This window comes from Taudactylus pleione, unplaced genomic scaffold (genome assembly GCF_031769625.1).
Source record: "Taudactylus pleione unplaced genomic scaffold, aTauple2 ptg000487l, whole genome shotgun sequence".
NCBI classification, from domain to species: domain Eukaryota; kingdom Metazoa; phylum Chordata; class Amphibia; order Anura; family Myobatrachidae; genus Taudactylus; species Taudactylus pleione.
In genome coordinates this window covers 6,663,452-6,677,141 of record NW_028284889.1, presented here as the reverse complement: position 1 = coordinate 6,677,141, position 13,690 = coordinate 6,663,452, and the positions used below count along the sequence as shown (strand labels likewise).

Below are 13,690 nucleotides of genomic sequence, written 5' to 3'. Positions count from 1 at the left end.
GTTGGTGATGAGGATGTTGATGCCAAGGATGTCCTTTGTGTAAGTAAGGCAACAGCTGTTGCCCTGGGATTGAAAAAACCAAAGCCCATTGTTGACATGCCGGGACAAAAGACAAAAAAATCTACTCCTCACGTGTGGAATTATTTCCACCCCGATCCAGACAACAGTTGTCAAGCCATATGTGACCGTTGCCATGCAAGAGTGAGTAGAGGGAGGGATCTAAACCACCTAGGAACCTCCTTGTTTTATCACTTGGGGCGCATTCATCAAATATCAGTGTACTTCGCCAAGTTCTAAAACTCAAAACGTAAAAAGTCCAGTGTCACCTACCTGCGCCCTCTCTGTGAGATCCAAGCGCCTTCGATCTCCAACACCTGCATCATCAGCATCCTCATTCGTCATCGGGAGTAGTCCTGCTGCATCCAATGTTGGAATTCGAAGCATGATTGACTCCTATCCGTGTTTCCTCAGAAGGATCCTTGATGACTACGCCTGTTGCTGCTGCTGTTGCTGTGAGTGGATCTTCATCCCAGAAGGGGACCAGGAGGAGGACTACTTGTAGTGTATCCACCAAAAAACAATTAACTGTCAAACAATCGTTTGCAAGGGCAAACAAGTATGACCACAATCACACAGTTGCACAGCGGATTACTGATGCCATAACAGCTATGCTGGTATTAGATGTGCGTCCAGTATCCGCCATTACCACAGTGGGGTTTCAACAGTTAATTGAGGTCATGTGTCCTCGTTACCAGATCCCTTCTAGATTCCACTTCGCTAGAACAGCAATTCCAATTCTGTACAAGGACATTCAAAAAACCTTATCAATGTCCTCAGAAATGCGTATGTACCCACTGTCCACTTGACCACTGATATGTGGACAGGGGAAACGAAGGATTACAGGACTGTGACAGCCTACTGGGTAGGTGTATTACCTACAACAGCAGCAGTAACATCTACCAAAGACAGCTGATACAGAGGCAGGCTACTCTTTTGTATAACTGGTTTCACTAAGAGGCATACCGCTGAGAACCTCTTAGAAAAACTCAAGGAAATAATTGCTAAGTGGCTTACCCCACTTGGACTCTCCTTGGGATTTGTGATTTCGGACAATGCCACCAATATTGTGAGAGCATTACATGTGGGCGAATTCCAACACGTCCCATGTTTTGCTCACACAATTAATTTGGTGGTGCAACATTTTTTTTAAAAATGACAGGGGCGTGGCCCGCAAAATATTACCTGGACATTTTAGACATTCGGCAAACGAGGTAGTAACTCGGTGGAATTCTACCCTCTATATGCTTCAGCAGATGGAGGAACAGCAAAAGGCCGTCCAGGGCTATATAATGGCCTATGACATAGGCCATGGAGGGGGAATGCACCTTACTCAAACGCAGTGGAGAATAATTTCCTTGTTGTGCAAGGTTCTCAAACCCTTTCAACTTGCCACACGTGAAGTTAGTTCAGACACTGCCAGCTTGAGTCAGGTCCTTCCCCTCATCAGACTTTTGCAAAAACAGCTGGAGAAACTGAAGGAGGAGGTGAAACGGAGCGATTGCGCAAAGTATGTCGGACTGGTGGATCAAGCCCTTGATTCACTTCACCAGGATCCAAGACTCTGCAATCTATTGAAATCTGAAAAAAATATTTTGGCAACCATTCTGGATCCTTGGTTTAAGTCCTACCTTGTGAGTTTTTTCCAACAGACAACAACTAGTAATGTAAAGCCAGTTTGTGTATGGGGTCATTTTAATTTCCATATCCATATCACATTGGCAGCTTGTTCTATGGGGGTCCAAACAAACCAATCATTTCAGCCACAATTGGCAGTCCTTGTCACTGAAATGATTGCTTTGTTAAACTGTCCTGTTTCGTATACAACCATAAGGGTGGGTGGGAGGGCCCAAGGACTATTCCATCTTGCACCTTTTTCCATTCCATTATGTGCTGTTGGGGCATTGCTGCCTGACATTTTAAATTAATGTTATGGTTGGTTTAGGAACCAATGCTTTGTTTTTAAATTAATTTATTATCAATTTTACAGCCAGGGGCTGTACCAGTGAATTTCTTTTTATTAATTATTCAGCCAGGGGCTGCACCCAATGAATTGTTTTTTAATAAAAAATTTTATACATTTTACAGCAGGGGCTGCACCAACTATCACCTATCAATTCTTCAATCCTCAAGGGTATCCCAACCATCATCTTTACACAATCCTCAACTCTATTAATAATAATATCAATCAGTTTTGAGCCAGCAAGCTGGATGCAACCTTTTGGCCCTATAACTAGATGAAAAAATCAATATTGTGAGCTGTGAGGTGGTCAAAATTGGCTGGAAACGAGTGGAAATAAATGTATTTGAGGTTATTAATATTGTACGACCGAAAAAAAGGCCCATTTTATTTGATTTTAACTGTTTTTTTTATTTTTTAAGAAAAAATCCAGATCCAAAACACGAAAACAAAACACAGAGGTGAGGTTTTGGAAAAACCAATCCAGAACCAAAACACGGGGGTAGCGGCACATCTCTAATAATTTATCTACTTCACAAATACTCATTCCTAAACAAATAAGATGATCGTATCATAACTAGTGGTAGGTGAATCGCAATATTTAAGTGTTGCACTTTTGGGATGATGTAAATTTTACGTATTCCCTCTTTTATTAATTTCAAAGAAAACGTGCACCACTCAAAAAGTTATATCTAAACTGAATCATGCATTAAAAATCTGGTTTGCTGTTTGAAAATATTTATTGGATTATATAGCAAAGAAAATGAAGCAGGTAAATGATGACAACCTCCTATATATAACTCATTATGACAAACTATTTGCTTTCACGTTGTCAAATTAGTATATTCCATGGGCCAGGCATCCTGTATTGAGAACATTCTACCTGCCAGTCTCAACCTCTGCAGAGAGGCACCTGTGTGCAGACAAATAGCAATCAGCAGGTAGCAATTGCAAATGTTGGCTTTTTATTATTATACATGTTAGATGGGAGCAGTTGAAAACTACCTGGCATGTTCCCAAGCAAAACACAAGGGGGAAAACGTTTAGGGCCAAAAGAGAAAATGTATTCTGACAGCCACAGCGGAGTTCAGTTTTCCCCTAATGGATTTTCATGCTGCTGCTTCTCTAAGACATAGAAAAAGATGATAAACTAAATATCTGTTCACAGCTATTTTCCAACCACTTTATTTAGTCAAAAAAGGAAAAATGTTTTGGGATTAAGAAAATAGGAAAGGAAAGTGACACAAATTGCTGTGCTGTAATCATAGATACTACAAGTAATCCCTTTGAGCTACAGAGAACTGAAATAATTTTCTGTATGGTAATGGTGCGTCATCAAATCTTGCAGGCTGTAATTTGACATACATGAGTCCAATATGGATATTGCACTCATGTATGAGTATATAAATACAGGCCCTTCCTAGCCATATTTGTTCCTTTGGTTATCCAAACACATTGCCACCTGTTATGCTCGGTACACACTGGCAGATATATTGGCTGATAAATATATTGGCCAATATATCGGGCGCCCGTCGGCCAGTGTGTACCAGTGATATGTCTGTGAATGGCGTCATTCACAGATATATTGTATCGGCTGTGCTGCACAGCCAATGGGCAGATATATTGGAGCATCGTGCTGTGTGTACGGGCGGTCAGCCAACTGCCTGTACACTTGCAGCGGCAACCGTAGCCAGGGGGCCGTGACCCGCCCACCTCCAACACACAGAACACCGATGATGGTTGTTCAGTGTGTATGAACAACCATCATCTGAAGATACAGTATATCTGCAGATCACTCGATCTGAAGATATATCTGTTAATGTGTACCCAGCTTTAGAGATCCTTAGGGTGTTGTGTCACAGTTTTTGTATTGAAAACTTAATTTTTGCAGCGCAATAAAAACTGCAAGTTACTGGAAAGGCACATACTGTATCATTCAATGGGAAATACTGAACCTTGGAAAAAATAACACTTACATTGAAAAAAGTAAAAAAAAAACCTTTATGCAGTGTCCTCTTTTAATCAAAGACCCAATTTACAGGCATCCATCCCATAATTGTTTTTGTTGGGACCACCACCATGATATGCTGTCATGATTTCTATTAGCCCTTCCATTTTGTTGGTCCTTGGAAGTTGGAAGCTACATTTCCATTTCATTGACTGTTTATGGTACTCATTAAAATGCCGAATATAAAGTACAATAGTGTGAGCGCTCAAGAACAGCTCCTGGTTTGAAAATAGTAATATTTATTACATGAAACATATTTTAATTCTAATTAAAGGTATCTCATCACAAAAGAATGAACACAGTTAGAAAATAAAAAAATAGAACTAATTAGCTATAGACTCAGATTATATTGTACTAGTCCAGCCAATTGAATAAATATCAGCAAGCTTGCCAAAAGTCACTATGGTAAGTATATTAGTAGCAGATTGTAATAGCGTTAGTGGAAAAAGCAGGATAAGGCAGATCTTAGAACGAGTACATATGCTGCAGCACAATCACAGGATACCAAATGATAATAACTTCCCAAGAAGTCCTGTTTGTTCTGTTTCAGCAGCATGAGGGAAGATTGATATTTAGCACCATGTTCACACAAATAGCAAGCTTATGCCAAAAGCATCCAGCTGAAGTAAGCGGAAGAATACTACTGGTGCTTAAACATTATACTCCTTGTTACCCGAGCCAAGCGGCTATATAGCGTTATAAGGATGGGCTGCATCGGTTCCCTGACCTGATGGTATCGCACCGCAAGGTAGAGGGACCTCTTCTCTTGCAAAGCTGCACTACTGCCACCAGGTACTGGCTGTCAGCCCGTGTACAAGAGCTTCTGGCTAAGGTGTCCGCTCACTTCTGGTTTAGGATTTCCAGCTTCCGGTGTGTGTTCCACTGAAATTGTGGTCACTGATGCGTTTCTTCATCCTTGTGTGTCCATATTGGAAATTTTACCAAATATTCATGTCAACCATTGTGGCATTATATAATTTACTATTGAAAATAATTATATCATTAAATTCATTGACAGGCCTTTTTAAATGTGTTGAAAAGTTAGTGATTGGGACTTCATGGGTGTTTGATGTTTACAAAACTATAGTATTATATTTAATCAGAATATCAAAGTCTGTAAATCGTTATACATATTTCTTGAGATTTTTTTTTTTTTTTTTTTAGCAATGCTAAAATAATCGACAAAACCCTAAGTCTCTTATTTTGATGCATAGGCTATTAATAGCAAAAGTTCATGCATTTGCCTGTTAAAAATGATCAGTTATTTATATAGCACACATATATTCCGCAGCACTTTTACAGAGATTATTTATTCATTCACATCAGTCCCTGCCCCAGTAGAGCTTACAATCTATATTCCCTACCACATGCTCACACACTAGTGTTAATTTTTGTTGGGAGCCAATTAACCTACCAGTATATTTTTGGATTGTGGGAGGAAACCCACGCAAGCACAGGGAGAATATAAAAACTCCACACAGTTGGGGCCGTAGTGCTGTGAGGCAGTAATGCTAACCATTACACCATCTGTGCTGCCCTAAAAATGATGATATACATAGTTATACAATTTAGCCCATTACCCAATCTTTGACATCCTTGTGATTGAACATCTGGATATAAAGATAAATTGAAGAGAGTTGAAGAAAACCCAGGGTTGAAGTAAATAGATACTAGAGCTCACAAAACCCAGAGAACATACGGAAACCAACTATCAAGTCTCACAGGATCTAAGGACGCAACCAGCAGTGGAAGAACAGTCGATATCTGTCTGTACAAGTTGTATAACTGTACTAGGTATTGTAATTTACCACTGTCACTATCCCGGTACTTAACCTACTTTTGAAATTCGCTCTTTTGGTGTCCGCTTCCTTTAACAGTTGACGTACCAAGGCTCAGTCCTAGGTCCTCTGCTTATCTCTAGCTATACTACTTCTCTTGAAAAACAAATAAGCTCTTTCGTAGTGCAGTGTCGTCTGTATGCTGATTTTCATCACAAAACATTGTAATATTCTGCTTCGCTGTGTCAGTCCTTACATTAAATGCCTGTATTATAACCAATTCAATATAAAATTAATCTGTTTACTTATTAGCAATTTACCCAAATAATAATAACTTTATCTAAAAAAAATGCGCATCCGCTTGAATTTGTTCCAAAATGGCTGTACAAATTTGCTTTCGATTTTCTTTCTGCTCGGTAGTGAGAAGCCTTGGAACCATCTTAGCCTAAACTTTTGTCATGTTAAGAACTCCATGCATAACTTGGCTAACAATTTCTTTATCGATGGTTACCGTTTCTGCTCTTATTCGGATGCTCGATGGTCAATTCGAACTATTTTTTTTCCACATTTTCATTTGTTTTTGATGTGCAAGGCCTTCAGGGACGTTCAACATTCTTACAAATGTCACTAAATCTTTGGTGCCACTCAAACACAAATGCAGGTGACATACAATCTGCCCCATCTGAATGCTTGTTTCTTTTCCCCTATCTGCTTACTGTTGATACCTTTTTCTTCACACACTTATTGATTGGCTGAATCAATGTGAATCTGCGCTACCTGTATCAATTCCACCTTATTCTGTAAATTAGCAGCATATGTCAATTTACTATCTTTCTAAACCTCATGTGAGAATGGAGGACCCGCTCACATGACATTCACTACTTTGGTACATGTCATGCAGCAGCTGTCTTCTCCACACTATATGAGGATGACTTCATTTTAAATTCTGTCCTGGATTTTTTAAGTATTTCCCTAATTACTTTATTACCACTTAAGTTTAATTATCTACTGTGGATGATCTACTATTTTAAGACACCAAAGGTATTATCATGTGAGGATTTCACAACTTCACATTATTGTTTGATGTTCATTTACTTTCTCGCCTGTGATTACTGACATCTTTGCATACAGATGAATAGCTATTTGTATGTATTTTTTGTTATGACTGAGCAGTAAGGTGTTTCAATTACACTCTTCTGACACACTACATTTTATGAAGCACCACTATAAAGCATCTTATCTCTTTTTTCACATCTTGCATATCACCAATACTGGGGATCTTATTCAATCTACAATAATACTTGATTTGTCAAGTTCTATATACTTTGTAACGTGTACCTGTTTGACTTTTTTATTTAAAAAAAATTCTTTATTTTGGACGGCCAGTCATAACCGGAAAACAGAAAAATAAACCTCAAAACCGTGTCACCTACAATAGAGCAATAAATTACACAAATATCAGATATCCTGTTGACTTTTTAACTCACTGATTGCCTAGGAAATTTTCCCTTTACTAATGCCAATTACATATGTTTATGTCATATTATTTGTTTGCCTGCTATCATTGCGTTTATAGGGTTAAGTTACTCTCATGATATTGCCTTATGTTTTTTCCATGGTTTCATGTCTAATGATATAATTTTTAATGTATGCCTAATAATTATGTTTTAACTAATTCTTAAATAGGCGTTAGTTCCCCCAACATAGAGAGTACTTTCTTTTCCCCTCTAGCATTAAGTAATTTTTACGCTCTGGGGAGCACCTCCACAACGAGATTAATATAGAGCCCTCCCGGCTAATTATTAAATACTATAGTGGAGATATCCTATTTAAACTATATTCTTTGCAGACATCATTGTCTTTACCAGTGCTTGGGTCCCTACCCTTTCCCTGTCCCAAGCATATGAGAAGATTTGGTGGTCGTTTTGTTCAATGTTAACCTAAAAATGTTAAGTTAACACGTTGCTCTACTTTTGAACTAATCATTTTTACGACACACAGGAAAAACACAACTACTTCTAATGCTGGGTGACCGCAAACTATCTGTGCAAGAGGGGTGAAACTTGCTAATCCATTTTGGGATAGTCCAAAGTCAATGTTTTCCTTACTCCCTTTTAACTCTCACAGTATGGATTTTTTTTTTTTTACAACTACTCTACAGTCTCGTTATTTAATAGCCACACCTTGAACAGTGGCGAAAAAAGTTTTTGCCCCCTTCCTGATTTCTTCCATTGCTGCACATTTGTCACACTTAACTTGTTTCATATCTTCAAATTGAATATAAGACAGACAACCTGAGTAAACACAAAATAGTTTTTTTAAAATGATAATTTCATTTATTGAAGGAAACTAGTTATCGCACACTTGTATCACCCATTTGAAAAAATAATTACCCCATGCCACCTTTAGCATCAACAACTGCAACCGATAACTGGAGACCAGTCTTTTACAATGTTGTGTAGGTACTTTTGGCGCACTCTTGTTTGCAGAATTTCTTTAATTCAATCCTGTTGGAGGGTACAGCATCTCAATTGGATTCAAGTCAGAACTTTTATTTGGCCACTCCAAAACCTTAATTTTGTTTCTTTTGAGTCATTCTGAGGTGAACTTGCTCTTGTGCTTTGGATCATTGTCTTGCTGCATAACCCAATTGTGCTTGAGCTTCAGAACATGGGCTGATGACTGGAAATTCTCCATCAGAATTTTCTGTTAAAAAAACCCAAAATTCACAATTTCATCAATTATGTCAAGTCGCTCAGGTCCTGAAGCAGCAAAGCATACCCACACCATCACACAACCACCACCTATTGTTGACTGTTGGTATAATGTTCTTATTTTGGAATTCTGTGTTAGTTTTACAGGAGATGAATTGGGCCCAATGTCTTCCAAAAAATTCAATTTTCGACTCATCAGTCTACAAAAGATTAGCCCAAAAGGCTTGGAGGTCATCAATGTGTTTTTGCAAATGTGAGCCTAGCTTTCATGTTCCTCTTTGGTTAACAGTGGTTTTCTCCTTGCAACTGTATCATAGATACCATTTTTGCTCAGTTTTTTTTATGGTGGAATCATGAATCCTGACATTACCTGAGGCAAGCAATGCCTGCAGTTCCTTAGATTTTTAGTTGTGTTTTTTTTTTTTTTTACTTCCTGGATTCATTGATGCTCTTTTGACGTATGTTTAGTAGGCCAGCCACTCCTGGGAAGATTCGCCACTGTTCCAAGTTTTCTTTATTTAGAGAAAATAACTCTCAATGCAGTTTACTGACGTCCCAGATCCTTAGAAATGGCATTGTAACCCTTTCCAGTCTAATATATTTCAATCATTTTCTTTCTAATCTCTTTTGGAATTTCTCTTGATCGTGTCATACTTTGCTACTTGTTGATACCCATTAGCCAATTGCACATTGCTGAAAAGATTCTATACAGGAGATGTTTAGATTCAGTAGGGCTGATAGGAGTCATGCCTACTTGTGTCTAGTCTAATTGAACGAGTAACTAAGGGGGCAGTTACTATTTCACACAGGGCCAATTGGTGTTTTATAACTACTTCATTAAGTTAAATGATCACGTAAAAGTTATAATAGGTAGAAAAAGCTCTCTGCTCTCCTTTTCCAATTGTACATTCCTATGGCTCCTAATGAGCTGAGTCCAGCTAAACTAGTGTTTCCCAAACCCGGTCATAATGCCCCAGTCACAGCCCAGATACTAAGGATATCCATGCATGAGAACATGTGGCTTAGATAGTACCTCAGTCAGTTGGATTTACCCACCTGTGCTGAAGCACGGATATCGCTAATATCTGAACAGTGAACAAACCATGAGGACCAGGTTTGGAAAACACTGAGGTAAATTGATCACATTCTCCACCATGTCAGCTAATCTGCATGCTTGGGACAAAGCCACCAATACATTTATTAACGAGATGCCCCTGCCTCCCTTCAGTTCTCAGCTAGGTTGATCCCAGACCTACATTTTATGCCTTGGTTTATTGAGCTTTGCTGAATTCAGTCAGGGAAATGGAATACAGAAGAGGAGAGGGTACATCTTGCGGAAGTATAATTTTACAAACATCTTATATCTATACAGTATATCTCATATCAGAAATCTTAATGCTGATTAGTAGCAAATTATCTTTTAAAAATATGTTCCTTATTTTGTAGAGAGTGGCATTAATAGCCATTGGATGGAGTGTGTTATGAGAGTGGAGCAAGGTGTGGCAACAGAAAGGAGTAATGAAGGAGGGGGGACAGACTGAAACCAAGAGGGAAGGTGTGTTGAGGTGTTGTAGTCATGATATTTTGTTGCATTTAGAAGGTGGGCAATTAGGCTTTGTAAGAACTCCAGGAAGGTGTTAAGTAACTGGGAGCACGACAGTTAGTTTAGCATTTTGAACTTTGTTATGGCTTCTATAACATTTTGTACCTGTTTCCTTCATTTCTAGGAAAGAGAGATTTTATTTAATCACTTTGGAACTAGATGATAGAATATTGTTTTTATACAGTTTCTCTAATAAGACAAGAACTTTTCTTTCTAGTTGATGTCCATTGTTCTTGATATGAAATCTTTCCTTCCCACAAATTCAATCACTATTCCAGATTCCATATCATGACTTCTATAAATATCTTAACTGCATTACCAATGCTGCTCAGAAAATACCCTCTCTTTTCATCTTAGCCAAGTTTGCATGGTTGAACTTTAGGGTGAGAATATATTTTTGGTATCGACACATAATGGGCCTGATAAACAGTTGCATGTAAATCTGATGCAATTGTGGCTGCTTTCCACTGTTGTAAATAAATGTGGATTTACCTGTATTCAGAGTTGGCTGCATTTATGCGACCGGGCCGCATTGGTGTTTATAGAACATCCTCTCCTTAAAAACATTAGTATACTTTGTTGTTGTCTATTTTATGTGGAACTACCATATCTTAGGTAATGTTTTATACATTACACTTTCCACACCCCCGTTTTCTGTCACTCTATCTCTTTTGACACCCCTTCTAGTTTCTTCTTTGTTTTTCTTTATGCATTTTAACTCTGATTTTCATAATGCAACTAATGAGAACAAAAAAATAAATGGTATCAAGCTGTAGACTGGCTTTGATCTCTTCAAAATATCAGGTTAACAAGAATGTTTCTGTTAAAGAACTTTTGTATTCATACTGTATCTGCAATATAAAGCTTTCTTATCTGTCCGTAGGGGTGTATCTAGGGGTACGAGTGTCCCTGACAAAGTATTGGACATGAAGCACAATCACTTTACAAAGACTGGTTAATAATGAATTTATAACAAAATTATTATTGCTTTATAATCAATTATTATTTATTTTTTTATAATGCTCTTATTGGTGGATTTTTCAGAGATTCTTTATTAACCTGTACTTGGATGCATATTTAATTTTCATCTATATTTCTTTTTTTTTTTTCAATTGTTACAAGAAAAATGTGTAAACAAAAAAAATGATCACAAGCTATACTTAGGGCATATCTGGAATCAACATTAAACATTGTCTTGGCAGCATGTCTGTTATTTAAAACAAAACTTCACCGCAAACTAAAATTATATGGTTTCAACCCTTCCTCCCAGCTAAGGCAGGGCCGCAACTAGGGGGGGGCTGGAGGTGCACGTGCACCGGGTGCACCGCTGCACCCTGCGCCAGTGTCCTCCAGCCCGGCGCTGCAGAGAGGCCACTACAGGGGCATTACTGTATGGTGGGCACTACAGGGGCAATACTATGGGGGTATTAACATATGGGCATTACAATATGGGCACTACTACAGGGGCATTGCTATGGGGGCATTATCATATGGGCACTACTACAGGGGCATTACTATATGGGCACTACTACAGGGGCATTACCTCAGGGGGCATTACTATAGGGGCACTGATGCAGTGGGGAATTACCAGGGGGGGTGCCAAATTACTGTCTTGCCCCTGGTGACATAAATCCTAGTTTCGGCCCTGGCTAAGGACTTTTGAGAAAAGTGAGATTGGGGGGAGGGGGGGGGATCTCTCATTTTACAGATTTCAGTGCTCCTTTACCTATTGTGTCAAGAGCTCAAATTGGACAGCTGCCCAGATATCCTATCAACTCCATACCATACCAAGGTTTGGCAGCACATGAAACTCAAACTTCTTGGTATCTCACAAATCTTGTCCTGGACAGCAGCTACCTGTAATTTTTCTAGGGGATGGATGGATATCGCAGTATCATTTAGTTCTCGGTTCAGTTTTTCTGTAACAAATTGACTGTCTATTAGTGTAAAATAATGTAACGTTTACTCTCTATATTTGTAGAGGGGTGTGTTGTTGTTAGTAATCTGTTGTATTTTGTTGAACAGATGCAGTGGCAAAATGTGGAACATGTTGGGGATCAAAGTCCGTATGTTACATCAATTATTTTACAGGTCAAGCAGAATGTCCCCATTATTCGAGATAACTTGGCATCAACCAGAAAGTACTTCACTCAGTTCTGTATTAAGTTTGCTAAGTAAGTAATCAAAGATTTGCTTGTCATTAATTTACAATTCAGTGGAATTCAAGCATCCCACAACCAAGTATTTCTGTTTCTAGTAGAATTACTAGTTTTTTTCTGTGGTTTTTAAGAATTTTTTTCTCAAGTTAACAATGAGGACATACATTGGTCTTAAATGCTCCTATAGTTTATTTGTTAACATTAATGAATGAAATAAGAAGCTCAAGACTCCAAAAATAAAAGTTTGGTATTTTAAGTATATGTAAAGCGGTTTTCTTTTGGAAAATATATGATACAAATGAAAGGTGTTTGTTTTTCTCCATTACTATGTCATTATTATTTTGCTTGCTATATTATACCCCTTTTACAACGGAGCTAAAACCCAGGTTATTTAAGGGTTAACCCGGGCAGGTCCCTGGTGTAAAAGGGGACAGGGTTGGATCGCCGGGTCGAGTGACCCGGCAATCCAACCCAGGTCAATAGCAGGGTTTAACCCTGCTGTGAGAACAGCGCACTCCGGGTCACGATGACCTGGAGTGCGCTGCAAGCCGACCGATTGGTCTGGTTTCAGTGGCGCTTGGAGATGACGTCATCTCCAAGCGACCACTTACCCTCCGGAAAAGCCGGGTCTATGCAGACCCGACTCCGGTGTGAGTGGCGCCGACTCGGGAATATCCTGAGTCGGCGCCGGCAAAATTCCAGGTCTGAGCCGGATAGGAACTCTGTTCCAACTCCGGGTCAGATCAGGAATTTTGGTGGAAAACGGTTATTAGTAAGATTCTGAAATGTGTAGGTTTTTGATTTCTAACATTAAAATTGCTTTAACTTATTCATCACCAGTTGCATTTCATAACTAGAGATAATGTTGCTATTTTAAACTATATAAAGGGAAGTTCCACTGAAAGGTGAATATTCATACACAAATTATTTCTTATCCTAAAAGTTTACTTACAGTACGGTACAGCACTGGCATCACTCTGCCTGTGGGAGCATGCTGGAGCTGGGAGAACAGGAAGCGCAGGAGTGGGACATTGGGAAACCTTGAGTGCTGAATTCCTGATACTGTAAACCATCCACATACACCAAGTACAAAAGCAAGATATGTGCCGTTTCTGTGCTTCATAAATGATCTCCATGGATTAATAGATGGCTTATAGGAAGTTTGTTGAGGTAGATAGCACAGGCATCCTATGAATTGAAGTAAGCTGAATTTAACAAACTCATATTTTGTCACTAATTTTAATCAAAAATTCTGAGAAATTGCAACAAGCAGAATGCCTGGAACGTCATGCAATTCCTAGTGCTGTGCTCAAGTTCAGAAATTCTTCTATGGTTTTGAAATAAATGTGTATATTTTAGCTGTCAACTACTTGTGCCTTATATCTGGATACCTCATTGGTGTGCTCTGCTC

The 13,690-nt window shown here is 38.8% G+C and overlaps 1 protein-coding gene across 2 annotated transcripts in view; it reads left to right on the top strand.

Annotated features, from left to right (window-relative positions):
- VPS53 (VPS53 subunit of GARP complex) overlaps positions 1–13,690 on the top strand; it is a 235,492-nt gene that overhangs the window by 160,381 nt on the left and 61,421 nt on the right. For both annotated transcript variants that reach the window (XM_088449555.1, XM_088449556.1), the window contains one exon: positions 12,146–12,294. In XM_088449555.1, the coding sequence (XP_088305681.1) occupies positions 12,146–12,294 (149 nt within the window). The remainder of the gene's footprint in view (positions 1–12,145; positions 12,295–13,690) is intronic.